General features: G+C 38.9%; 2 protein-coding genes across 3 annotated transcripts; one reads left to right on the top strand and one right to left on the bottom strand.

Moving 5' to 3' along the window:
* The first annotated feature begins 92 nt into the window (after nucleotides 1–92).
* On the top strand, nucleotides 93–22,729 carry LOC125057079 (sortilin-related receptor-like). Of its 2 annotated transcripts, XM_047660541.1 has the most exons (29): nucleotides 93–451; nucleotides 752–1,006; nucleotides 1,373–1,534; nucleotides 2,134–2,382; nucleotides 5,786–6,048; nucleotides 8,123–8,310; nucleotides 9,230–9,311; nucleotides 9,879–9,911; nucleotides 10,947–11,210; nucleotides 11,953–13,483; nucleotides 13,563–13,761; nucleotides 15,036–15,160; nucleotides 15,238–15,456; nucleotides 15,874–16,046; nucleotides 16,366–16,523; nucleotides 17,003–17,223; nucleotides 17,298–17,453; nucleotides 17,533–17,699; nucleotides 17,770–17,885; nucleotides 17,956–18,182; nucleotides 18,254–18,491; nucleotides 19,390–19,665; nucleotides 19,736–19,871; nucleotides 19,964–20,069; nucleotides 20,962–21,087; nucleotides 21,170–21,312; nucleotides 21,404–21,612; nucleotides 21,698–21,895; nucleotides 21,976–22,729. In XM_047660541.1, exons 1-29 carry the CDS (start codon nucleotides 218–220, stop codon nucleotides 22,035–22,037), a joined length of 6,516 nt encoding a protein of 2,171 aa, XP_047516497.1. In that variant the 5' UTR covers nucleotides 93–217; the 3' UTR covers nucleotides 22,038–22,729. The 2 variants fall into 2 exon arrangements, with proteins under 2 accessions (XP_047516497.1, XP_047516498.1); XM_047660542.1 differs by lacking the exon at nucleotides 9,879–9,911 and having other exon boundaries at nucleotides 94–451.
* On the bottom strand, nucleotides 22,702–27,536 carry LOC125057082. The gene is made up of 8 exons (XM_047660547.1): nucleotides 26,659–27,536; nucleotides 26,029–26,573; nucleotides 25,529–25,849; nucleotides 25,146–25,287; nucleotides 24,828–24,969; nucleotides 24,519–24,627; nucleotides 23,503–23,636; nucleotides 22,702–22,905 (listed from the first exon to the last, which is right to left on the bottom strand). Exons 1-8 carry the CDS (start codon nucleotides 27,312–27,314, stop codon nucleotides 22,765–22,767), a joined length of 2,190 nt encoding a protein of 729 aa, XP_047516503.1. The 5' UTR covers nucleotides 27,315–27,536; the 3' UTR covers nucleotides 22,702–22,764.
* Between the last annotated feature and the right edge of the window lie 360 nt (nucleotides 27,537–27,896).

Below are 27,896 nucleotides of genomic sequence, written 5' to 3'. Positions count from 1 at the left end.
TTGTGTAAGTCAATGTCATATTTCTCATTCTCAATTATTTGTCAAATTATCTAATGTCATTTTTCTGTTGATTGTTTTTGTGAAGGTGTCATACTGTCATCATTTGAGTGGTAGAAATCCGTAGAGAAATCGGCATTTTTGTTGTTAGTTGCCATTCGGTGTTTAAATTGTATTGGTGTCTGGATGATAATCAACAATAACTTTTAGTGATGACAAAATGTTTCAGTCTCTAGGACGTTTATTTAGTGTAATTGTGGTGATTTATATATTTTCTGGTATCGTGACTTGTGAATATGAGCCTACACTGTACGTGGCATCAGACCCTCTTAGTTCTCGTAAAGTAACTGTAATAAATAGAAACAATGAAATTACGGATTATGATGCAAATGAAAGGATAAAGCGAGATGCAACACTGAGTTCACCGTCTTCGACAAAAAACATCAGTACATGGGTAACTTGCTATTTCCTTATTAAATTCAATCACTCCCCTAAGCTATTTGTTATTGTGGACGTTGGTAACGTCAAAAAAGTGCGGTGGTATTCAACACCCAACCCACTAAAAAATTACACTATTTTACTAGAACATGACTAGGCGATTTGTTGTTTACTTTTGTTAAAATGATATATCGATGACGAGTTTTGATTCCTTTGCCAAAAAATTTTCTTTGTCTTTGAAAATATAAAATTTATTAAATTTTTTAGTTATGTTTAAGCCATGTGATAGCTCTATAAAATTTTGTATCTCTTTTAGACTACCCACCTAAATGACAGTCACCAACAATTAATGGTTCATTGGGTTGGGGAAGGATCCAATGTTATTATCTGCTTGGCAAGAGATTCTAGCCCAAGAAACAAAGGTACCATATCACCATCGGCTCTGTACATCTCATATGATTATGGAAAGAATTTTACTAACAAGACTGAGAATTTTAAACTCAACGATGCACCGGATAGTGGATATGCACAGCTGGACAAGTTCTTTAATCATCCTAAGTATCCTGAATTTGTAAGTGTTAATTTCACTAATATTGTTTTTCAGTATTGTATTTTTCTTGTAAATATTATTTTTTTATCATGATTATCAAGGTTGTAGAAATGTTCTACATAGAACAAAAGCTTGTCATAAATGAATGATGAGTTTTTGATTATAGATGTTTAGGTTAATGAACTTATGTAGGAAGGTGACTTTAAAATGTTACCTGAACTCTTATTGTTATGGAAGTAGCGACATGAAACACACATACACAACATATGGTCCCAAGATTTGGATTATGTCCAAAGAATATGTAAAATTTATGTTTCAATTCTTTAGTCACAAATAAAACTTGAATTTTATTAATAACAATGCTCACCCTTAATCATTGATTTTTAGTGTGTTTTTATTGACTCCACAAATATGAAGCTATATACAACAAATGACAATGGACATACTATTCATAGAACCGATTTGTCCTTCCATCCCAATGAATTGGCTTTTGATGAGGAGTTTCCTGTCAGATTTGTTATATTAGACAAAACCAATTCAAGTAGAAATGTGAGTATTTTTTAAAACAATAAATTAGTATAGCATATAAAGAAACATTATTTAACATGTTTTCTAATCAACAATGCTTATCTAGTAAGTTAAGGTCATGGTTATTAGTAATCGTGGCGCACTCCAGATTCACACTCGCTACGACAACCTCACGATCTTCCATCTTGCTGAAAATTATTATTTTGGCGTTCAGAGTATAATCTGGAGGTATTGGATGTCTGGGGAAGCAATAATTGCTTTGATGGTCTTACAAGGCAGATAATCACGGCCTAAGTGAAATAAAGAAAACTTAATTTGGTATGACGCATATTTTCTACTCTGTCTACTGGATAAAATTGGAAACGATAATTCTGTTATTTTGAAAACGCGCCCGTCAATGGATTAATAGACTACTACTGTACTACAAATATACAATACGGCGCAATAATGCATATATTCTAATTACAACCATTAAGACTCAAGGGTGAAAGCAACCGCTTATCAAGATATGCAAATTAAGTTTCAATGCTAATTAAATTAGTAATTAAACAGTAACCTTATGTTTTTGTTAAGTTTTACTATATTAGACAATTTTAGCCCAATAAGTAAAATAATTTCAGCTTTACCTCACAGTCGACGGTGGAAAGACCTTTAAGCTCATCCAGAGTTATGTTAAGACTTTCTCCTGGTCCTCCGGTCCGGACTTTCCTAAAATGTTTTATCTGGAAAGATGGATGCCGCGCAACACGTCTAATGTGTTGAAAGTCAACGATCCTGCGAATATGAGCCAAGCGGAGAGGCTGTTCGAGTACGCGAAGGACTTTCAAATTAAAGGCGATTTCATGTTTGCAACACGAGAATCGGACTCCGTAAGTTATCATTTTTTCTTTCACCGTTACATATCGTGTTCTATGAAGTAACTGACCTAGCATTAATATGTATTAGTATAACTGAATAATGGTCTCTATTGGTATCAATGCTCTCATATGCCATTATTACATTCACCGATAAACGTATTATACATCCGCCGCATCAATCGTTTTATTGTGGATCTTTAGGTCAAAGGGTGCGGGATTGTTTCAACAAATTCTCAGTATTTCAATGATATCATACCGCATAATATTACATGGTCAGTATTTTAGTGTTAAGTTGCCTTCCTCAATAATCTGCTTATCATATTATCATATCATATTTATTTATTTGTTCAGATAAAATAATCCATCATTATGTTAGTATAAACTTACAGACTAGTGTTAGTAGTTTATGTTAAAAAAATAAAAACATAAAAACCCATGAAACATTCTATGCATACACTCGTCGATCTGAACCGACAAGTGTACGCACAAAATGCTCATGATAGGCGAAGCCAGGTTATCTGCCACAGTCTTCAAGATGCTGTTCCGACAGCCTCGTACCCGGCTCAACAGAGATCTTGTTTTAATGCTAATGATAGCCCAGAAGTCATTTGTACGGGCTTGGGCGAACATTTCCGAAGCACTGCAGAAACGAGTGCGGAAATAAATTGACGTGTCTGGTTTTAAAATTAGAAAGTATAGCTTAGAATTGCCAGCCGTGCTGTATGAATATCTAACTTTACTCGAGATAACTGAATATTTTTCCGTCCGTTTGAATTTCATCATCAACAGCGGGAACCTAAATTTATATTAAATAAATATCATTTGATTAATTATAAAAAAATTGATTGAAAAATCGTTATTGATTAGACATTCATTAAACACGCAAGTTGCGCAGTGAAACGTTCCAAATCTTTACTCATAATTACTTGTTCTCGACCTTGAAAATTTTTATTAGGAAACCAACTGTCAAAAGACGGAGATCGGAGTTTCTTTTAGTTTAATATTAATTTTTGTGCGTATTTAATTTAAATTGTGATTGTACTGAAAACCGTAGTTATTACATTTAGCGTTTATAAACAGTAGGTTATAACGAAGATTGCTCAGGTTCATGTTAATTAAATAAAACGGGTAAACAAATTACTGAATTGTAATTTAAAAAGCGACTTAGTGAATGCGACCCTGCGGCCGCCCTTCAAATCCCGCCTGCGTCGTAATGGATTTTATTTCTAAGTGCGCATTTAACCCTTGCTCGGAAGGTTAAAAAGACTTCGAGAAACAACGATAGCAAAAATTACAATGAAATAGTCGAAGTGTCTATAAAAAGAAAATAATGAAACATATACATCCTAAGGCCAAGACCCATATAGGGTTTTAGCACAGGATTATTATTCAATACGTGGTTTATAAGAGAAGCTATACATTTAATCTTGTAAAACATACATATGTTACGTAGGTACGATGAATTATTGTTACGGGTCAGTAGAGACTACAAAATGTCCTCTCGACAAAAGTGGTTTGTCAAGTGAATAATATGTACTTGTCGCATTCACATTCATTGCTCCCATCTAGGAAGCTTCATGTGTTATGTTCTAGAAGATGTTCTCAGGAATCATTTTGGCGAAGATGACGAGTCTTTTACGTATCTATAGTATTCGTAGAATAAAAAAACATCAATCATATTTCTCGGCGCATTTTTTCTGGTATTTTTGCTTGTGATAAAATATTAAAGACATAATATAATACATATTTTTTTACCGGGATACTATAATAATTAACGCTTCAGTGTATTAATATCGTATTCACAAAATAAAATAATATTGACTCTAGTTACATTGTCTAAACTAGTACACTGATGTTGCTTTGTTTTGTCTATGCGTAATAATTTGACACCTTGTTTATGATAAAGAAAAGCAAACATTTAATCAGCAACAATGCTTATAATAGTAGTTATATATTTAGATATTATTCATATGATTCACCCAACGATAACAGTTTGTATGAATTATTGTATAGCCGATGGTGTTTCTTTTATTAAAAAAAAATGGTTTTATAATTAAATATTTTAATTATGTATTTAATCGAGCAAAAACACTATTTTATTATTATTTTCAGTCGAAACTGTTACATTTGCGTTTTGATTAAGTTCATATTTGCATACCTCGTACGTTGTCGGAACGTATTAAAGTCTTATATAATAAGGTAATTATGTATATCATAATTATAAAAACGAATGTTCAAGTTACCATTGCCATCTTTCTCTTTAATAATAAAAATGTATTATAATTAAATATGAGTTTTTAACTTATTAGTCTGATTATAATACAATGAGTAAACACTTTTAACAGTTATACATTATTTAAAGGCGAACAACGCGGCGTATTGTAGTTATACAAAATATCTATGACAATTTTAATTAGAACTTGCGTCTATGTAACGAAAATTTTATCGAATTATAATATTATAACATAATGCTTTCTTAGAATATATCTACAGTTAGTGAGGATTAGTTTTTTGTAGGGTTGTAACCTAATAGCCTCAGAAACAACAAATAGAAATATGTCGCGCAACCTTTTGTTCGGGTTAAAATCCCAACTCTACACATGCTGTTGCATTGGTAAGAAAAATATAATTAAATCAATTTTGCTTCATTAAAAGGTTCTTGCTCTGGGGTATTGTGCTTCTTGGATTCAATATGAACGGTGCAGTACAATTATTTTTTTGCAATGTGCAAAATGTAATTATTTCGTAATTATAATGTACGTGCCAGGGTTGGTATGCTATTTACGTACTAATTTTCACCTAGCATTGATGATGAACCGATGCCCGTAACTGCCTGTGTACCTCTGTACTTACGGTAACGGATTTATAAGGTTATATGTGAATATATGTATAATTTAATATTATCTATAGTATGTTAGGTAGCTGATTTTTAAGCAGGAATATTAGGCTAGGACTTAAGGTGCCTTAGGTCGGTTCGAGTCAATCATTTACTAATAATATCAAGGAATATATTATACCTTAAAGTTCAAAATTATGTTCTAAAAGCACGCTCTATGGCGAGTCAGTCTTGACTGCATGGTGCGACAAAAATTTCCCTAATCATAATTTGTATATATGTCTATGTAATGTATAAATACAAGCTTTGCTAAAATTATGTTTTACATTATATTTTTTAATAAGTTCTTTAATGCATTATTGTCGCTACTAATTTGTAATTGCCACTTGGTATATATTGTGAAAATTTGTAAAAGAATCAAACTAACATACATCTAAGAAAATAATAAATATCTTCCTTATAACGTTTTTTGTTTTGCAAAGTTTAAAAATAAACATTTTCCGTAATACGTAAGGCGTTTATGCTAAAATTTTCCTCTATTAAAAATTATGTATAGTGAACCGCATGTTCTTGTTTCAGAAGAAAAACATAGACCTGTACATCTCATACCAACGAGGTCCCTTCTACAAAGCGGAATTCCAAACTGAGCTGGATCTCAGAAAGTTTCACATTGCGGATGTGACAGACAAACGTATATTTGTCTCTGTCATGCACACTGAGAACGTAGCCAATTTATATGTATCAGAAATTAGCAAGAATTTCACTAAATACAATTTCGTCCTGAGTTTGAAGCAGATACTGTGCTATTTCCCGGAGGGAAATTTCAAGAACAGCTGGCTTGAGTAAGTATCACGTTATTGATTTTTTAACAGGAAAAAACAGCATTTATCGAATGTAATTGAGACTAAGCCAAATTTATCTTTTAAACCTAACCTAATCCCATCCAAGATATAAAACTATCTTATAGGCCTTCGTATATGAGTTAATTATTTAAATCTGCTCCACGATCTGGTGGACAGAAAAACTGTGTCCAGTTTGTGTTTTCACCACACTTTTATAAACATCTTTTTATTTCTGATTATGTATACAATAAATAAATTAAAATAATAGTTAACGTTAAAATTATGCCAAAAAAAATTATATAAAGCTATTAAATAGGTATAATATATAGTATAGCTAGTATATACATACTTCTTTTGGCTAGTCGGTGTCAGATTAGCCGAGAGCTGTTTCATTTTATTTTTAAACCTCCGAACCGCGTATCCTTAGTAAATATGTGTGTACGGTATTTCCCCGTGTCCATTAATGAGAAATTTTGCGAATAGTTATATCATTTTTTGTTATGAATATTTGGTATTATTTGCAACAATGTTTAAAAGAACTATGAACCTACAGAAACAAAGTTAAAAGCCTTAGCCAGTGGTTGGAAATATAAATATGCATATGCCAGGCACAAAACGACTGACGAGTCATTGTGTTTTTGATAAGTTGGTTGCAATATGCATAAAATATGGAAAAAGTAATTGGCACTGGCAAACTTACAGACCGATATGAATAGTACAACATGAGCACTTAATTTAATTCCTTAAAGACATGTTTTAGTAATTTGCAAATCATGCATCTGTATCCGTTCGACATCACTTTGTTCAAAATATATTGACCTTTTAGAAGCATTTATAATTTATTTCGTGTTTTCCTGTTGCTAAAGACGAGATTATTATATTTATGCGTGTGATTCATTTATGTTATGTTTTCACGACTCAGGTATATGTCGAGTGAATTGCCAGTTATTTGCGATTTTCAAGTAGCTTATCATAGGACATCTACCAATCCTTAATTGGAAAGTTACAGATTTTATTTATCCTTAAAAGTGTAGGTTTAGATAAAAAGTAGCTTTTATAAATTTTAATTTATACTTTTAACGAATTATTGTGTTTTTCTAACTATCCAATTTGAAATACACCTTCATGATGCTAAGTGTCAACTAGAAGTTTTGCCAAACAGGCAACTTACGCAAAGCGAACTTACGTACACAAGTGAGCGTTTTTTGGAATCAGCTACCTACTGAAGTACTTCCGAACCAATTTGATTTTAGAGTCCTTCAAGAAAAGAGTACAATGTGATTGTCCATGAGTGGTGGTATCACTTAACCTGGGCCTCCTGATACATAAAAAACTTTCTTCTTGTAATTAATACATACAATACATGTTAATAAAAATATGTGGTGCAACAAAGTATAAACCAATAACTATCCAGTCCTTGAATACATAAACATTGTTATCACTTGGTGTGACACATTATGATTTATTTTATGTATACGTTGCTATTATCATATAGGTACTTGACATTTCCTTAATGGCTTTCATTACTAATAATGTGCAAGATATTTAAAATAAGATGCTTCATTTTCAGAATTTATGTAACCTTATTTCTGACTAATGTCGACCAACCAGCCCTATATTTTCTAATTTATTGATTGTCCTATCCCTTCTTGCCAAGAATCTTATAAATAAAATGTCTTTCGATACTAGTCTATCTCTAGTGTAGAGATTGAAGTTGAGATTATAACCAAGGCACGTATCCTTAATAACAGGAAAAATGCAAATTGTGCGAACTGCATAAAAATAGCATCATAGGTAATTACTCGAAAAGTATAGGAAGTTGAAATACCATACGATCAATGCATTTATGTTATTTGTAATTTATGACACGGCCAGGTTGCAATAAACAAATATTAATAAATATATCTAGAAATAAACTGTTTACTTTTGAGTATAATGGTATCGCTATATTTACTTCATAATACAAAATCAGTAATTAAGCAGGGAACCAAACCTGGTGTACAGATGTGTTTGAATATCATTTCCCTTTTTAAAATAATGTCAATTATTTTTTGATGTTCCCCTCATTTTTCAGAGATGTAACTGAAGATCCTTTCACCGACCTCTATCGGGTGGAAGGTTTAAAAGGCATCTACATAGCGTCTAAGATTAACTCTAAGTCATTGGTCGAAAGTATTGAACCCGAACACTTGGTCTCATTGATCACATATGACCACGGAGTCACCTGGTCGCCAATTTCACCACCTGTTGAAGACGAAAATGGTAAGCGACGAGAATTATGAATATATGTATTTTAAGGGTTTTTATTAAATTAAAGACATGAAAATGTTACTAAATCACAGGTTGAAATGAACAAAATAACCGCACTCAGAGTCGTTTATTAAGACTTGACAGTTAAGTAAAAAAAAATTTTTTTCACACTAATACTCTTTAAATAGGTCGTTATATAAGTAAGCGGGCAAAAGCCCAAAAGAAGGTTTACAACTCGACTTTTTACGAATTGTTACTTCTACATGTTTAGTTGGATAAGAATTAAAATGTATTAAAATTACCGTTCTTATTTAAAGAAATTATTACTATGCTTTGTTCTCTATACTGTAATTTTTGTATTATTATTACACTTGATTGGATTGCTGATAAAATCATTGTTATACCTAAGGTAAAATGTACGCTCTATTTATATCTCAGTATGATAATTATGAATATAATAACATACTATGTACGCCGCAAGAAGTATCCTACTTAGATTATGATTTTTTAAATGTGAAAATAATATGAGTAATTGATTATTATTGAATGAGTCATGGTTTTTGTTCTATTGTATTTTTCACTGAGAGTCATGATATCGTTTATTCTTTTGTATATATTTAAACAGCCTGTTTCGAAGCTAAATCTAAGAAATTTTTTCATTAAATAAAACTTGACCAAATCCCTGATACTCAATAAAACAGAAATACTGCTTTTCTACTCCCAAACACATTTGTTTCCTTGGTGACCGCGTTTATTTGCTGAATTACGTTTCGTTTCACAAGTACTGACCAGTACTTGTTAAGGTTTTAATGGATAGGTCTAAACAAGGGTTTGAGTTAAATTCGTTTGTCAGAGCCGTGAAAAAACAAACAGACAAACAGATAGTCATATAGGTATCGTCTGATCACACTAATTTGTATGTATTTTACAGGTAAACCCTTCAATTGTCACATAGAGAACTCGTGCAGTCTTCATTTATGTCAGAAGTTCAGTCAACTATATCCAGTTACAAGGTGAGGATAATTTAATCAGCTCAATTTGAAGTCATCTCTGTTAACGGGATATTTCTGGAGTTTGATATTAATCCCTCTAATAATAAGATTGAGTTTTGCGTGCGTTCGCTTTTCTCATGGAAGTGTGCAAACGGGAAAATCCTATTATTTTTAATCTTGTTTTAGGAATCGATTAGAGTGTGGGTGTTATGTAACTCAGTTGTTTTTGTGTTTGTTTACATTTGCTTGTAAATGGCCCGTAAACACTTTCAATAAATTGCCTAAAATTAATATATTTCAGCAAAACATCCGATCAGCATTGAATTACGCTGATTATACGATAATTGTTTTATTTGACTAAATATATGAAAATACTGTGTTTAGAGTAAACAAATCAATAAAGGTTATCGTACTTAATATTTGCCGTATCAATTGAAAGTGGTAATCAGATTACCTTATCATACCTAATTTGTTTGTTGATTTATTTTTCTACGTTTCTATGTACAACCAAATAAGATTAATAAATCGGCTTCATATTCTAAACAATTTATTGATGTTATTGGTAATTAAGGAATAACTTTTTTACAGCCCCCCGGGAAATGTCATAAATAACGATTTGAGGTAAAAGAGAGAGTTATAGAGAATGCTTTTTTTGTGCGTTATGTTTAGGGTGTTATTTAGATTTGCAAAACAGGGGTGCTTTTTGAGTTTTTCTTCACCGTCATTCATTGGATCACAGCCTCATATCATTTGCACGAGTTTTTATAACGTTGTGGGCCTACAATTAAATGAGATTAAATCTACTTATACCTATTTAAATTGAATCGTTTATGACGATGGATTACTTTATTTACTACAATGTAAAAGTTTTGCGAAATTTACGTAGAAGACATTAGTTATTTGTATGTGTTCATATAATTGGGAAAAACGAGGAAATTCATGCCGGCCTACAATTTTCAGTTATTTTCATTTACGGCACATTGGTGTTATATTGTTTGACGAGTCGGATTAGTTTTCGTGCCACGCTTGTAGGTTTTATTCAACACTGCTTTTATGCGATCTAAAGGGTTTAATAAATGAGTGCACCGTGTTTTATTAGATTTAAGGGGCAGAGATGTATGCATATGCGCATCAATCGAATTTAATGAATGGCAACGTTTGCATTGGTGTTGCTATAAACAAAAAATCTTATTGGTAAACGTGGACTTAAGATACTTTGTGTGTTACCGTTTTGTAATTGTTTAACCATATTAACAAATTATCTTAGGGAGCGCTCAAGTATTACGTAAGAAATTGGGGGGGAATTGAACCTTTTATGAAACGTTACGATGCGGGGCGGGGATTCAATTACGCGTTATAGTAATATTATTTCCGACTTTACAGTACTTTACAACACATAATGGAAACTTTTAACTATAAAGAGTCTCTAGGTGGTCAAGAAACGTTTTACTATACTTGGGTACAGAAAAACGTTACGGCGCGTTACATGGGGGCCCCCCCCCCATAATCCATAATCTCGTCCATAATCTCCAAAAACTGCGTGACGTAATACTTAAACGCTCCCTTAGGTCCGCGTCATAAGGCCGCAAGTGTTTAATCATCAAAGATTGGTGCTGCGATATTCTAGTTGTTAATTTTATCCAACGTTGTTTCTAGATCCGCCAGCATAATGAGCTCGAAATCGGCCCCAGGCATTATAATGGCCACCGGTGTGATGGGCAAGTCCCTCAAAGGCATTCCTGGAGTGTACCTCAGCCGAGACGCGGGTCTCACGTGGAAGAGGATTCTCAAGGACTATTATTTCTTTAACTATGGAGACCACGGAGGTGTACTCGTGGCCGTTAAATACTTTAAATCCAGAGGCGAAACACGAAGGATACTGTATTCCACCAATGAAGGCATGGAGTGGAATTCATACGAGTAAGTGATTTAGTGATTGCTTTTTATAGTTATTACTAGTGCTTGTCGAGTAATTTTTTATTGAGATGGTAGATTCTTTGGTGGCAAAACCTATTCCGACAGATTCTAATGTTCATTCAAAATGGTTGTCGAAATCCGATTTTCCTTTTCAATATAATTTATGATAACAAACACAATAATTGTAACACTTAAACGGGTATATTTGAATTTTTTTCATACAACGCGGTCTTTTCATGCAAGTCACTTTTGAGGAGATATAGGGGTAACAACGGAACATCAACTATATATTTTCCTGAATGACATTTGGTCAAACACCACCCACCTACGTATCATTACCTTCGAAGGCGGTTAGGGTCTAACGATTGAGAGACCATTGTACTATCACCAACAGAAATCCTATCCCCGGGGGTCCTCTATATAGTTGCACAAACGATTTCCCTCGACTCTCGGGGCAACCGAAATCAGTTTTGCGCAGCTGAAGTAAAATAGAGCCAAAATTTCATCTTCCCTATCAATTGCACACCAAAGACCAAAATATCAGAAATCCACCAGTTTGACTTCCCCATATTTGCTTTTCATATGCGCCAAAATACATACGATGGGTTTCTCACTTTTCTCCACTACACCGTGAAAATCGACGAATGAGTGAGTGAATGTGTTGGTGGTAATGCAGCTTTATATATAACGCTACGCGGTTCGACCGTCTCTGTCTAATGATTGATAACCAAATACTTATTAACAGATTCAACGAGGACGAGCTGCGCATTTACGGTCTCATGACGGAGCCGGGCGAGAACACAACTACGTTCACCATGTTCGGATCGGCCAACGAGCAGCACCAATGGATCATCATCACCATCGACTTGATGAAAGCTTTCGAACGTAACTGTACCGACGGCGACTACAAATTCTGGTCTCCCTCGCCACCCAACTCCACCGTCTCTTGCGTTCTCGGAAAGAGGGACGTCTTCCAAAGGCGACTTCCGCACACCGACTGCTATAACGGCGTTTCCTACGTTCGCTCCGTCAGAAGAGAGCGCTGCGAGTGTGGCCGAAGAGATTACGAGTGCGATTACGGATTTATTAACTCGAACAACATTTGCATCTTCAACCGGTCCATCCCGGCGGACAAATACGACCCCTACGCGGTCCCGCCCGAGTGCGAGCCCGGACACTTCTACAAGCGCACGAAGGGCTACCGGAAAATCGACGGGGACGTCTGCATGACACCCTACTACACTCCTTACGAACCGGACCTGATCCCTTGCCCTCTCGAGGAACCGCCCGGCTTCATCTTGGTCGCTTTACGAGAAAAGATCGCTCGCATCGACCTCGTCGACAACTCCACCGTCGTCCCGATCAAAGGCCAGCAGAACATCGTGGCGATCGAGTTCGACATGAAGAACAACTGCATCTACTGGGCCGACATCGAGGTGGATAAAATCAGCCGACAGTGTTTCAACAACGGAGACAAACAGGAGATCGTCGTCGATACGGACCTAGCCAGCATAGAGGGGATGGCGCTGGATTGGATCTCCAACGTTCTCTTCTTCGTGGACGGTTCGAGAAAGAAGATAGAGGCGGTCCGAACGGATCTATCCAGTCAGGGTAGAATGAGGGCGACGATCCTAGATTCCAAAGTTCTGTCCAAGCCGAGAGGCATCGCCGTGCATCCGAAGGCCGGTTACCTGTTCTGGACCGACTGGGACAGGAAGAACCCGTCCGTGTCCAGGTCCAACTTGGACGGGTCCGACGTCAAGAAACTGTTCACGAACCCGATCGTCCAGTGGCCGAACGGCATCACGATCGACCAAATGTCCGAGAGGATATACTGGGTCGACGCGATGGAGGACTACATCGCGAGCGCCGACCTGGAAGGGAAGTACTTCAGAAGGATTCTGTGGCACGACGAGAAAGTCTTCCATCCGTTCGCGGTCGCGGTGCTGAAAGACAAGATGTACTGGGACGACTGGAAGGCCAAGTCGATATTCATCGCGGACAAGGACACCGGCGCGAACGTCATCACGATCAACGACTCGTTCAGCGGCCTCATGGACCTGAAAGTGTTCTCGCACTTCATGCAGCACGGGAGTAACGCGTGCTCGTACAAGAACACCAGTTGCAACTATCTCTGCCTCGGGGCGCCGGGGAACAAGTTCAGCTGCCTGTGCCCCGACGGGTTCAAGATGGTCGACGGGAAGTGCCTCTGCCCGAACGGCTTGGAGCCGGCTTCGAACATGACGTGTCCCAAATTGAACGGAACGTGCGGACCCGTAAGTGTCTCGGGCGACGATCGAGCTCGACGTCGAAGACGAAGCGTCGCGTCAATAACGAGAGCGAACGTTGTTCTAGAACGAGTTCACCTGCAAGAACGGCATGTGCATGACGAGCACCTGGCGCTGCGACGGCAACGACGACTGCGGAGACAACTCGGACGAGGCGGGCTGCGTCTGCGAGCCTCCCATGATCGCCTGCTCCGACTCCAGCTGCTACATGCCCCAGTGGAGGTGCGACGGAGACATCGACTGCCCCGACATGAGCGACGAGAAGGGTACGTTCGAGCGAATGTCGTGTCATCTTAGCTCGTTTTAAAGCACGGTACGATCTCAGACCCTCCTGTTCTAAGACAACCGCAGTGGTATATTTGTGCCTTGCGTTAAAGATCTGTTTTTATTTGATATCATTTGGTCTGCATGCATCCCGCGGGATTTTTCTTGGATTGACTTCGTAACAGGGAGATTCTGCGTAGTCCAATTCTTTTATGGAATTCAAAATAATAAACATTATCATGGTTATAATCAACTTTTTATTCAAAATTTAACAATCAAACACGCTTTGCTTACTAATAATTGGCTAATCATTTCACCGGTTCGGCTTATTTATTAATAAAAGGTCCAGTCCAGAAACATTAAAAAAATACCAACTTTTGGTAGGACTTTGTAGGTACTTTTGTTAACTAAAAATATTAATTCTAATCTTTATCTGAGGTAATAGTTATAATGAGTCTTTTGTATTCACAAATCATATGAATTTAGTTTACTAATTATTACTAATCAAATAATTATTCTTTACTTCTCTTTTTGAAAGTATGATCTTAAAAAGCAAGTGGAATCAATGGTTTTTTCTCCCCGCCTACTTCTTACACGAAACCATCGGCCGAAAAGGCTCTGTCTCTACACTTGTTGGCTTGACAGTTTATAAATAGTCGTACCGCAATATCAAATATTTTATTTTCACTCCATCGGTTTCAAATACCACCATTTCTTTCTTTAATCATCATCATCAATGGTTATACAGCCCCTTGTGGGCCTCCTCGATTACACTTCGCCATCGCAATCTATCCAGTGCTCCCCGCGTCCAATTGCGAACCCCTATTGTTTCGAGGTCCTCGACAACTCCATCCCATCGATGCAGCCTCGGTTTACCGGGTTTTCTTTTGCCACCGGGTTGTGAGTTTAGTGAGGACCTTGGGGTTCTGTCGTTCGCCATTCGGTGCACGCGTCCCGGCCACTTCTTTCTTTAATATTTTAAGAGTATTTAAATAAAAAATAAATTTTTCATAATAATGTAACATGCCTAAAAAACTTTTTAATTGAGTTATATTACTCGGCGTGGGTGCATCGTCAATAGCTTGTTACTCATCAGGATCTGGTTGCAAATCGTCTTCACCTATAAGAAAACCGAGACACTCAAAACTATCTTGGAACTCAAATTAATTCGTTCAATTAATCGACATTATGCACTTTTAAATCGTTAAATAAAATGATACGCCAATAAAAGACAGACTGATTTATTAATACATATCACTAATAACACATTATTCAGATTGCGGTAAGCAGAATTGCACCGAGACTCAGTTCCAGTGTCAAAACGGGCAATGCATAGAGAAGAGATGGGTCTGCGACGGAGACAACGACTGCCGGGACGGGTCTGACGAACGAAATTGTACGGTAGGTGTACCTTCGGCGCAGGCGGCGATTCGAGGGTCTCTCGTGTGATGTTTTAGCAATCTCGAATCGTATTCCAGCACCAAACACCGAAACGCCCCGACAGTCTGAGCTGCAGCTCCCGAGTGTTCGCCTGCGGCAACGCCTCCGACGCCCTCTGCATTCCCAACTCTTGGGTGTGCGACGGGGAGAGGGACTGTCCCGGCGGCGAAGACGAGACCCTGGACAAGTGCCTCAACTCCACCTGCGCCCCTTTCATGTTCCGATGCCCCAGCGGAAAGTGCATCTACAACTCGTGGGTGAGGGCCGGACTATTGTTAGACTCAAAAATCCTAATATGTAAACATATTGACGATTTAAAAATAAGCATTTTCCTCATGTCTCGACCTCGCTGTAGTGATGATTTATCGCGGTTTACGGATTCGATTTCCTTAAGGAAAAAAATTATAATTACTAATTAAATTTTAACGATCTCCCTTCGAACAAAAACAAACACAAATTTAGTAATAATCGGTTTTATTTTTCAATAGCAAAACATGTTTTTATCACAATTGTCAATATGATTATATTTGTTTGTTTACAGCTTACACCAAACGTATTAAACGAAAAACAAATCAAAAATGAGCCCAATAGAATAAAACACGTTTAATTCGCACTTTATAATTAGTTTTAGGATGCTTATTATGCGTCAGATTCACGACATCGATGAAATGCAGGTCTGCGACGGGGAGAACGACTGCGGGGATCACGAATCGTCGGACGAGAGGAACTGCTCGTCGACCGGCCGCTCCAAGCTGATCCCTCGCCTCGACGACAAACCCGTTTTCACGAACGGCTCCTGCCTGGACTGGATGTTCAAATGCGACAACGGAAACTGTTTGCCTTATTGGTGGGTAATTTGAATCTTCCATAAAAATATATAACAAATTACCAGAAATTTTGAATGAAACAATTAACTCGAGGTTAACCAAATTTTTAAAGGAATTTAATATATAGGTATCTGACTGATAGACTTTAATTTCTTTATAAAAGTTAAGTTTATTAATAATGTTAAGTACATTCACCTTTTCGCAACGTGAAGCCAAAGCAAATAAACCAAATAAATGATTTATCTTATAAGAATAGATTTAACTATAATAAAGCATGCCCTTATCGTAATAAATTATAACGTATCACGCTGTCTGCTATCTGCTCCGTCGCCGATGCAGGTGGAGATGCGACACCATAGACGACTGCGGCGACAACTCCGACGAAGTGGCCTGTGGCGCGGTGGAACCCGCCAAACCTGCCAACCCCGCCGATCCCCCTCCGGATCACCCGCGGCATAAGCAGAAGTGCGCCAAGGATCAGTTCACTTGCTCACCGGGTAATTCCGAACACGATAGGACATATCGCTCGCCCCGGGAACAAAGCTTTCATGTTTTCTCAATTTTGACTTCCTCGGATGTTCATAACTGTCATTTTTTTCAGCATTTTTGCAAAACTTTTTGTTATAAATAAACACGAAGATGTGTTTTGTCGGAAATTATTTTGTGCATCATGTTTTTAATACTCGATTACCTAATTTTACTTTTCTGAAATAGGTGGCAACTTTTTAACTAGTGTAAACACTTAATACATAAGAACAATGTTCAAATCGTCGAATAACTACAAAAATATAGCTTTCATTTAATATACATTTATATTTGTTATTCCTTCTTTTATTTTCGGAAAGAAAATAGATATCGCTTTTACGATTTTGTTCTTCGGGGTAAGCGATATGTTTTAAGACAAAGTGTTGCCAAATATTGATGTGTTTGTATTTTTATGGAACGAAGGAAAGCTATATCACAACTGTCGCTTCAGGCGTGTGCATCCCTCTGGCGTGGGTGTGCGACTCGGCCGTGGACTGCGAGGACGGAGCCGACGAGCGCGGATGCACTCGCGCGTCCGTCCCGCCCGCTCCCGCGCGGTGCGACAGGGACGGCACGCCCTGCAGGGACGGCGTCGGGTGCGTCGCGCTCGCCAAGGTGTGCGACGGAGCGTTCGACTGCGCCGACGAGAGCGACGAGAGCTTCTGCGTTCGGGTGAGGGGGACGTCCGGACGGGAACGCTTCCCGCGGAGTCTGGGCGTTCGTATTAAAATTGCGACGTTCTCCAGAGTCTCCCGCGACCCGGAAACTGCTCGGACAAGTTCATCGCGTGCGACGACGGCACCAAGTGCCTCTGGCCCTCGATGCTGTGCAACGGAAGAAGAGATTGCTACGACGGAAGCGACGAGAGCAACTGCTCCGGCGGCGACTCTCATCCGTCTCCGGTAACTCGGCCTCGAAGTCGGTTCATTCCAAATAGTCCGCCTCGCTCTGCCGAAATCGATAGTGACGCGTGATTTTCAGCCGCTGAGCATCGGCGTGGACCAGTCGACCATCAACTCCACCAGCTTCCTGATCTCCTGTTGGATGGCTCAGCAGAAACTGGTGATGTACAACTTCCTGCCCTCCATCGCCAAGGTGTCGGACGACGTCTGGACGAACATGACGTGGATCGACGATAGCGTGTATCGGTGAGTAGGTGTCCGCGCCGGACGAAGGTCGGTCTCTCGGACGCGTTATAAACCTCCGGTTTCGTCGTAGGTTTACGGACTTGGAGCCCTTCACGAACTACAACGTGACGTTCTACATCCGAGACAGCAAGTCCGACGAGGTCTACGCGTCACACAAATACGTGAACGCGAGCACCGGAGAAGGAGGTATCTGGCTCTCCTCGCCTCGTCCGTCGCGTTCGCGGAGGATCCACGTCATTCCGGTGTCCGCTTTCAGAACCGTCCCCGCCCAGACGCCTCACCGTCCGCCAGATGATCGGGAGCCGCGTGAGCCTCCTGTGGGACCCGCCCTCGGCCCCGCGGGGCGTCGTCACGCACTACACGGTGTACTTCGTGCCCCCGCTGCCCCCCATGGAGAAGGTGGTCCCGGCCGGAGACGGGAACGCGACGGTCTCCTACACCCTCGACGCCTATTTCGAGCCGAACACCAATTACTCGTTCTGGGTGAGTCGCGGCTCGGCGCCCGCGCGTGCTCCCTCCGAAAGACCGTCACCGATCGATTTCCTTCCCGCCAGGTGACGGCCTCCAACCGAGCCTTCGCGTCCAACTCCACGGACATCGCGTACCTGTCGTTCGACGACGTCGGAGACGTCGACGAGATCGTCAACGTCAGCCTGGCCCGGCTCAACGACACGGCGGTGTCTCTGCGGTGGCACAGGCTGCGGGGCGTCGAGGGCTACGTCGTGGTCACGAGGCTGCCCCCCAACTACGCCGACCCGGAACCTCTCAAGACCGACTCCGACAACGTCACGCGTGAGTCGCTTTGACCGATCCCGTCCTCGATCTACGGGAAAGGCTTTTAGTTCAAGGGTTCATTTTTAAATAAATGACATAAGCGTTAGAACTTATACTTCTTTGGCGTAACAAGATACAAGAGAACAAAAACCTTTTCAAACATTTTATTCTAAGTTTGTAGAAAAAACTACACTAATAATAGAAAAAAATTCCTCTCTTAATTTTTCCCTAACGCGCCAAAAGAATTGTAACTTCAAAAACCGGAAATTATGCACAGAAATTCACTAATGACCGCAATTCACACAGCACTTTATCACTTTTCTTCACTATTCGCACTTCATCTCTTCAATGTTAGTCTCTTTGTATCCCACTCCAAATTGAATTAATCGGTCGCGTTTCAGCTAGCTTATTTATCCCTGGGAATAATCTTGATCGATGGTCGAGAACTTTCTAGGCAGGATTGCTACTGAGTAGCGATTGCACAATCCTAGAACGTACGTACTCATTATCTCTTTTGCACATTGCTCCGTCCTTGTCGTACGGTGTTCTAGAATGTTTAGTCTGGCTTCGAGAAGGTTCCGATCTTCCCTCTCTCTCGCGTATCATTCCGTCCTTGTCTCACACCTAGAAAAAATCGATGTATAATATTGCTTCACCGAGGAGTATAACTGGTTCTGAAAACGTCTGCTAACGGGTTTCCTGAAAACTGTCCCATTCGACTGTACATGTTCTTAAACTGCATGAAAAAAAGTTTCACCCTCCTGAAAACTAGGGGAACATTATGCAAAATACAATTTTGTATTATGTGATTGACCTTCTCCTGAAACGGTCAGAAATTACATTTCAGTTTGCTGAAAAGTTAAAGTAAGTCAACCCGTCTTCTTAACACTATTAAAGAACGATGAACGTTTTCCAGTGACCGGCCTCCCCCCGGGCGTCCAAATATACGTAGACATAAAGGCCTACAAGGACGACGTCGTCGGCCGACCCTTCACCGTCCCCGTCAAGACCGGAGGGGAGCCGGACGAAACACTCAACGTGACCGCGACGCTGCTGCCGGAGAGGGGCACCTCGGTTCGGGTATCGTGGAGGCCGCCCTCCCGGGGCAAGTATAGGGGCAAGGAGCCGGAGTACGAAGTCTACTACACGCGCATCGCCAACTTCAAGGCCAAGTTCGGAAAAATGTCTAACGGTGCGTTGCGACGTCGCGATGAGGTTCGTTCGAGTGAACGTCTCTAAAACGATTCGCTCACGCGTTTCAGACACGAAGGTGACGACCGGGAACACGAGCATCGTGATCGACGGCTTGAACGCGTGCGAGACCTACATGTTCACGGCGGGTCTTCGGGGAGGGCCCCTGGCGCCCGTCGAAGCCGTCATCACCGGGGAAGACGACAGGCGAGTATTCATATTCCCGAAGAGAGTCTTCGAACGAAGACCCAATTTATACGAATCACGTTTAACGAAAGTTCATCGACGAATTGTTTCAGAGCGCCGGTTAAGGACCTGAAGTTTGCGTACGACGAGAAGAAATCCCACTTGAAAATCTCGTGGAGCGCGACCTGTGACGTCATCAGGAATCCCGTCGCCTACAGGGTGAGCGCCTCGAGTTTCAAACTGGGGTTTGATTTCGTTGCATAAAAATGAATTTTTTAATTTACAATTTTATACAATTTCGTCGCTTTGTCGACCACGATTTACTTTCGTACTTTTAAAGGAATTTGTGATTTAATTATTTCGCTAAAGAGTGAGTTAAGAGCGCGCATTAGGCCAAATGTATGATTTCACGCGCGTCGTGAACGACGCGTAGTATATGCAATACCATCAGATCATATCTTCATTTGTGGTTTGCTTAAAAAGTGCCCAAAGGGGGCACCGCGTATGCAAACCTAATCACGTGGGCTCTTTGTTAATTGTAATTGTCAGAGCCGAACGAAGAATTAAATCTTTTCATTTTTTATCTTTAACCATCGCTAGTAATAAACAAATCGACAGGTTTTATTTATTTATTGACACCTAACGGCGGCAAAATAAATCATATAGGTATTTTTAATAAAATCACAAAGTAGCATCTGATTAGTTTACGTATATTATGCGGTTTGATTTGAAATTTCATGACATCTTTTTTTTTATTGAATAATTACGTATTTTATATTCTTACTAATATTATAAATGCGAAAAGATTAAGTTTAGTCTTTGGGAATGGTTTTTATTTTGCTCGTGGTAATTATAATATTTAACGAGCGCAGGGCGAACGACCCGTGAAACAGACGTATGCTGGAATTTAATAAAACCGCTAACAGCTCTCGGCCAAACTAATGTGATGTAACTCAATATACTATCGGTTCCATAACACTGGCTATGATTAAATTAAAGGAAATCAGACAAAAGTCGGGGATGGCTGCTCTTTTTAATTACAGTCAACCGTTGAAACGAAAGTGTAGGACCGATACATATTTAATATTTTTAATTCAAAAATTCATTGCAGCTGGAGATAACGGAGAAAACTCACGGCCTCACGAGCCGTTACCAATTGGAACCCAGCCGTGACGTGTCGTTGTCTCACACGATGATGGGGGTGCCTCTCGGGGGAAGATACCACATCTGCGTACGGGTGAGGGAAATACAATAATTATGCAGCGATTCTTTTTATCACTCTCGGTCGGTATTCGATATAAATAAATGTCTCTCCTCAGACGGCGGCGAAGGGCTCCCGCGACTCGTGCGCGGAGACCCGCAGCGGGGAGCTGGCTCCTCCTCGCCGGGTGCTGGCCTGGCTCTCGCCCAACGGCCACGTCATGATGTCCTGGGACCACCCCGAGCACGACGACGCCCTCAAGTATGTTTTTAAATATGCTCTCATCGGTACACCGGGCACTTATCATTCTCATGTAAAGGTTTTTTCATCAAATCGATTCCTATCTCTCCAGACCGAAATACCAAGTCATCGTCTCGAGCAAAGAGATTCCCGAGGACCTCATCCGACCGACGGCGGACATGATGACGGCCGAGACCGAGTTCTCCCCCTTCATCGTGAGCATCCCCGGCGGAAGCGTCGCGCCCCTGTACGCGGGGGTCCGCACCGTCGTCGACGGGTACTACAGCGACCTCAGCGAGGTGCAGACCATCGAGATGCTGGGTGAGTGTTTCGAAAAGGTTTCTTTTCATCAGAGAATATGAGAAGGTTTAAAATGTAAATAATGCGATTATCTCTCTCCCCTCAGGTATCGAAGCCGACGAGCTCTCGAGCGCCACGGGCGCGGTGTGGTGGGGCGTGGGCGGGGCCTGCGCGGCGGCTCTGGCCCTGGGCGGAGCTCTGCTGCACGTGCTGCTGCGCAACCGGAGGCTCAACCGGTCCTTCCTGCGCCTGGCCGCGACGCCCCGCTACGACAGCCGCCGGGGACAGGCCACCATCGACCACGGTCAGTTTAATAAACGCGCAAAAATGTCTCATCGCGAGAGTAAAGGGAAGTGATAATAATTGTGATTCTAATTCTGGCAGAAGACGACGACGTGCCTCCCATCCACGGATTCTCCGACGACGAGCCCCTGGTGATCGCGTGAGCGGGTGGTTTTGTGATCTCGGGCCCCGAGAAATTGGCAGACCTTTTGGAAATTATATGTTTTACTTTTATAATGAGGCAGTTATTTTGACATTTTAGTTCTAAAATTTGTAGTGATTTTTCGTCCGTCACTTGCGTGTGTAAATATCGAGTAGGCCCCGGTGGCCGTTGTGATTGAAAAAAATAAGTGGACATTTGCCAGTTCTTCGCGTCCACGTGACGACCCCGGTCGCGTAAAAGTATTATAATTTAACTAGTTTTAATTTAACGGTCGGTCGATTCGATTCTTTTCTAGAAGAATTTAGTACAATTAGGGTAATCGTTCATTTCGTGACGAGGGCTGTAAACTAGAAGACTTTACGTTTAATTAATCCCCAACTCAAGTTCGACACCAAAGATTTCGCGAACCTTAGAATTAATATGTATCATATAAACGTTTATAGATAATATATTTTTGGTGGACTTTTAATTTTGCCAAATATCTAAGTGAAGAGTGTAAGGGTAGCTCCGATCTCGACGTTCCGATTCCTTCGTAGTTTTAGTTCCTAAGTGAAATGCCTCTAGCGTTCTTATTTTATTTATTTGAATGTTACTCTGATAGCTAAATTCGTATTGTAAGGTTTATATTAATAACGTAGACGTCGCTCATAAAGAAACATGTTTCGATCGTTCTAATAAATTGTCTTAAACCTATTTGTGTTTATTATTTTGTATCCCAAAGAAATAAGTTAGTTCAGCATATCTCGAACTACTCCAGCCGCCCAATCCAGGACGGGTGCCGTGAGGATGAGCCCGTCTCTCCAGACGGCCACTCCGACTACGGACTGACGGTCACCGCTCGCACACAATAGAGGACCTCCTACGCCGGTCTGTAATTTCAAAAAATCTAAATGCCGTATCCAATAATATCTGGACAGATAATTAAATCATGCCTAGACAACTAAAATAAACAATTCAATCATGATGACAGCAGAAATGTGTCTACCCTATGTCACATTGGAGTTGTTTGTCGAAAATTAGAGGTTTTTTTTTTTTTTGAAGTTATACTTCTTTAGGCGCGTTATGAAAAATTGATGAGAGTGAAATTTTACGATGCGCGCGCACCGTGACACAAAATTAACAGAATGAAGTTGCCAACGGAAGATGCTACGGCATTGGACATAATTTAAAAACAACATTCAAATAATAATAGAATTTATGTTACACTTAATGTAAGAGAATAATAATAAATATTTATGTATTAAATTTTTCAAATGTAAACTGAACTTTATTGACTATAATGACTCCTTTTCCAGTCTTTGATTATTTAATTGTAATTAATTATTTGCATGCAATCAAAAACTATTTTTAATAATGCCAAAGAAGTATAACTTCTGACGCGCGTATATAAGTACACGCACCCTTTTTTTTTAATATTATGGCAACAGCAATTACAGGTTTTAGGTTTAGAGTGTCAAATGTATTACCACAGATCCCGGTGTCTTCACTGAGGCACAAAAGGCGTCGGTCGGTAGCTTCACGTCAAGTTTGTTCAGACGCACGTTACACACTTTCGGTGATAGAATTGACGCTCGCTGCCAACGCGGCCTTTGTCGAATGGCTAAAACAATTACTTCTTCTCAATCTCTAAAGAGTGTTGGTAAATAAAAAAGTGCGTGCGTACAAAGTACACATGTCAGAAGTGAAACTTCTTTGGCAAACTATCTTTCAATCTAAAACTATAGATTTCCGATACTTAGAGTAAGGGAAAAAAGAAGATATATTAGGAATTTAATTGCCATTAAAAGTGTTCGACACAATTAATACAAATAATAAATTTAATTTTTTAAATTTATATCATTCTCATTTCCAGAGTTAAAAGAAATTTCTTTATTGATCTATAAAGTTTAACAACTGCCAGTTCCGATCCAATTATTTAAACACGCCTTGCATATCCAAAAAAAATGGCAAGTTCCCAGATTACCGGATTTAAAATCGATGAACCGGTATAAGCTAGCACACTATTATAACTTTAAATGAAATAAACAAATGTTTATAAAGCTTTGACTAGATTTAATTGAGATTGCGTTTTTATCTAATATACAAAATTCTTGTGTCACAGTTTTCGTTGCCATACTCCTCCGAAACGGCTTGACCGATTTTGATGAAATTTTTTGTGCTTATCCGGTATCTATGAGAATCGGCCAACATCTATTTTTCATCCCCCTAAATGTTAGGGGTAGTCCACCCCTAAATTTATTTTTTTATTTTTTAGACAAAATTTTTAATTTTTATTTTTCTATGATACAGCATTAAAAAATACATACAACCCCTAATTTTCACCCCTCTACGATCAACCCCTATTTTTTATTTTAAATGATATACATGGCAAAAAGACGTTTGGCGGGTCAGCTAGTAATTAATAAAAATCTCAAAAATCTGTTCGTGCCAATTAAAATTAATATTTTTATAGATGTTTATAATAAAAATGTGATCTTCAAACCTTCGTCGTAGCCGCCCCAACCCACAAAGTAGCATTCATCACCGAGGTAAGGATCTGACATGCAAGCGGGTTGTACGAGGCTTCCCAAGATCAACGATCGAGTCCAATGCTAAAAATATACGAAATATTTAGTGGCCTGAACTATGTTTATAATTCTTCAAGATCTCAAGAAAACGAAATACAATATGGGTTGTCTACGTTAGATAGATACGTTATTTAAATAAAGAACTGGTTGTCTTCAATGCCTGCAAAGCCGAAGTCTATTAACTAGTGTCGGAATGCTTTTGAAATATAAAACATGATACGTACTAAAACAGCTAAATTATGATTTAGTTGGCCAGGTTTATACTGCGGGTGAGTTATTACATTCGTTACGCGATGTTGAGATGGAGAATTTTCGTCAGCCAGGTCAAATATACCAGCTATTATACTTATTTCTCCTGCTGATGTTCTATAAAAAATATTGGTTCAATTACCAAAAATATTAAATATGTTAATACCTAGATTACTACTTATATTTATTATTTTGTAACGACTTTCATAAGGTAAAGATAAAATAATTTTAAGTTAATGGTTCATATGTGTTAGCCTGTCTAATCTTTTAGAATGAAAGAAAAAGAAACGTACCCATGTACACAATCGGCAGCTGTGATGGCAGCGCGCGGGTGTACCAAAGTTGCATAGCAAAGGATGCTTTGGCGGCTCCTTGTTAACACGACCAAGGCCATCCAAGGTGTTGAACCTTTACCGACGATATCCAGCTCTTTTCCTGAAACATATGTTTCACTACATTGTATACTATAGCCACAAAAGCTTGCAGTAAACAACAAACATAGCGAAACAGTAAAGTTAAACAGTAGGTTTGGTGAGGTACAATATGCTGGTTTTATCAAGACTAAGCAACTTTAAAGAACAAGCAACGCGGTTACCTACGGAAAAACTTACATAACTTAAGGATGAAGCTTCTTTATTTCGTTCCATATTTTGGCTAAATAAAATACTTTACGTACCAGTATCATAAACATTGTTCGAACTTTTTCCACAGTTCCTATAAACTTGTTCATCTAAGTCAACATACTCCTCATCTACCATTGAACTGGGTGCAGCTTTATATGGCTTTATTTCCATCGACTTATCTTTGTGAAATTCACTCTGAGTCGTTTTGCGTACAAATCTATTTTTATTCGGCACTAAGTTAAGTAATTTGAAACCATGTAAAACTTGAAAGTCTGGCTTTGATCTGAAACTGACGACACCGCTCCCAGAATCCTCTCCGGCAGGAGTCATTTTGTACGGTTTTAGTCTACTTTCAGATATCGCCATTGGACGTCCTGTAGGTACATATTAAATTCAATAATTTACTTTTTACTTGAAAATATATTTAAAAAATAAAATTATTCTTATTTTCTTAGTTCAAAACGGTATGTGGTCTTTTAAAGCAGATTAAAGTTAAAAGATAGCAACTGAAAATTTCCAAAATTTTAAATATTTTTTATAATTAGCATCTTACCCAGTCTTGGATCTATTGTAGAATAGCCGAAAGAATCTTCGCCTTCTTCACTAACTTCATCTGAGCCACTAAAAAAATATCCACCAGTAGGTTTGATAAGTGTCCATCCTTTTTTATGATCAGAGCCTAGCAACCCACCTGGTTGTGGTATTTCATCTGCGTACTCTTGGTTACTATAATCAAAGTTTGAGTCACTGTTTTGGGCACTGATGCTTTCTGGAGATGAAGGTTTTCTGAATTTTGAATTCTTTACATTCCAATACGGATCAAAATTATCTTCTGGAGTAACAATTCGCTGTGTTATTATCGCTGGGGATATAGTTGTCGCCATTTTTGATTCTGAAGATTGTAACTGATATTTACGCTTCAATAAAGCATTTCTTTGCCTCATAGCCGGGTTTTCACGTTCGTTGTTATCAGATCTCCGGAATCGCCTGTGATGCTTCGCGGTATCAGGGAAATATATTTCTGATTTATCGTATGTTTTTAAGGGCATTATACAACAAACTATTAAATCGTTATGCATATTTTGACCTGAAAGTGGCCTGTAGGAAATATAAAAAAATTGTCATCTTAATAAAAATATGATATTATAAAATATACTAAATGATTTATTTAATTATTACTTACCGACCATTGAAAGAATATGGAATACCATGACTGTTTCTACAGTTTATTGCTTTAATAAATGTACAAATACTTTCACTATCCTGTATTTTATTCACGGCTCTGGTTAGAATGGACTTCGGTATATTTATGGCGTCACTGACACTTTCTTGAAATTTTACTTCATGGGTTTTATTCTTATTTTTATTTTCTACTACATCATTATCATTATCATCCGGAAACACGAAGTTCAAGACGTCTTCACTTATTGGCGTAGCACTACTAGCTGTTGAACCAGTAAATGATACCAAAGAACTAACATTTTGTGGACTCTCACTTTCCGTATTGATTAGTTTATCCTTATTTAAACTGTCTTCATGATTTGGAATTCCCAAGGCAGATATATCTTTGAAATAAATAGAGGATGAGTTGTCATTCTCACTGCCTTTCATATTACTGTCATTCTTTTCTTTGGCTGTATCGAAATGATCTAAATGATCTAGAAAAACAACTTTAACGCTCTCATCCGTTTCGAATTCACTAATATCTTCGATCTTTGGTTGCGGTGGCGCTAAATTATGTAATTGGGCCACCTTTTCATTCAACCACCAGAATTCGCCATTTATTTGTGATGAAACTATGTGGCAATATAGAAGTGAAATGAATAATTTTGTGAACATTGTTTCGGCTGTCGCGGCTTCGATAGGAATCTGCACTGTTCAACAGCGTAGCGCGTTCAAATGTTAAAAGTGCAGGATGTTGCGTGTGCACATCTATTATCGGGTAATTTTCAATTGTCAAGTCGATTCGATTCATATGCGACAATTATGATTAATGCGTGCTACTCAAACGCAGTTTGCGGATAATTTGCGTTCAAGTATTAAACAATATTAGGGCATGACTAATTTAAAGTACAGTTGCAATGTATATTAATAATTATATTAAAAAAAATAAAAACAACTAAGTTGTTGGGTTGCGTGGCTAACACAGCCACATTATGGCTGTAAAATAAAAGAAGAGGATCTGTCAAGCGCTCTTTGGTATAGACAAGCCGATATCTTAAGTTTATTTCTTTACTGATTATTTTCTGTTCTGTACATGATATTTACAAAAACGGCCTTCTTTAATAATGACATTATTGCAAAACATACTTTCAAATCATTTTGTACACGATTGTACAGTAATATTAAGTTATTACTGACAAATTCATCATCATTTCAATTAATTATAAAGTTTAAATACCGAGATTAACATGACCTACA

This window comes from Pieris napi, chromosome 16, assembly GCF_905475465.1.
Source record: "Pieris napi chromosome 16, ilPieNapi1.2, whole genome shotgun sequence".
Taxonomy (NCBI): domain Eukaryota; kingdom Metazoa; phylum Arthropoda; class Insecta; order Lepidoptera; family Pieridae; genus Pieris; species Pieris napi.
Note: the sequence above shows the minus strand (reverse complement) of the source record. Positions and strands in the feature narration are given on the sequence as shown.

Bases quoted from the DNA above. Each gene is read 5' to 3' on its own strand.
- LOC125057079 (XM_047660541.1), top strand. From the start codon at position 218: ATGTTTCAGTCTCTAGGACGTTTATTTAGTGTAATTGTGGTGATTTAT. The intron at 13,762-15,035 runs GTACGTTCGAGC...CACATTATTCAG, and splicing joins CGACATGAGCGACGAGAAGG to ATTGCGGTAAGCAGAATTGC. The intron at 15,457-15,873 runs GTGAGGGCCGGA...GATGAAATGCAG, and splicing joins AGTGCATCTACAACTCGTGG to GTCTGCGACGGGGAGAACGA.
- LOC125057082 (XM_047660547.1), bottom strand. From the start codon at position 27,314: ATGTTCACAAAATTATTCATTTCACTTCTATATTGCCACATAGTTTCA. The intron at 25,288-25,528 runs GTACGTAAAGTA...CATATGTTTCAG, and splicing joins GAACAATGTTTATGATACTG to GAAAAGAGCTGGATATCGTC. The intron at 24,628-24,827 runs GTACGTATCATG...GTATATTTTTAG, and splicing joins ATCATAATTTAGCTGTTTTA to CATTGGACTCGATCGTTGAT.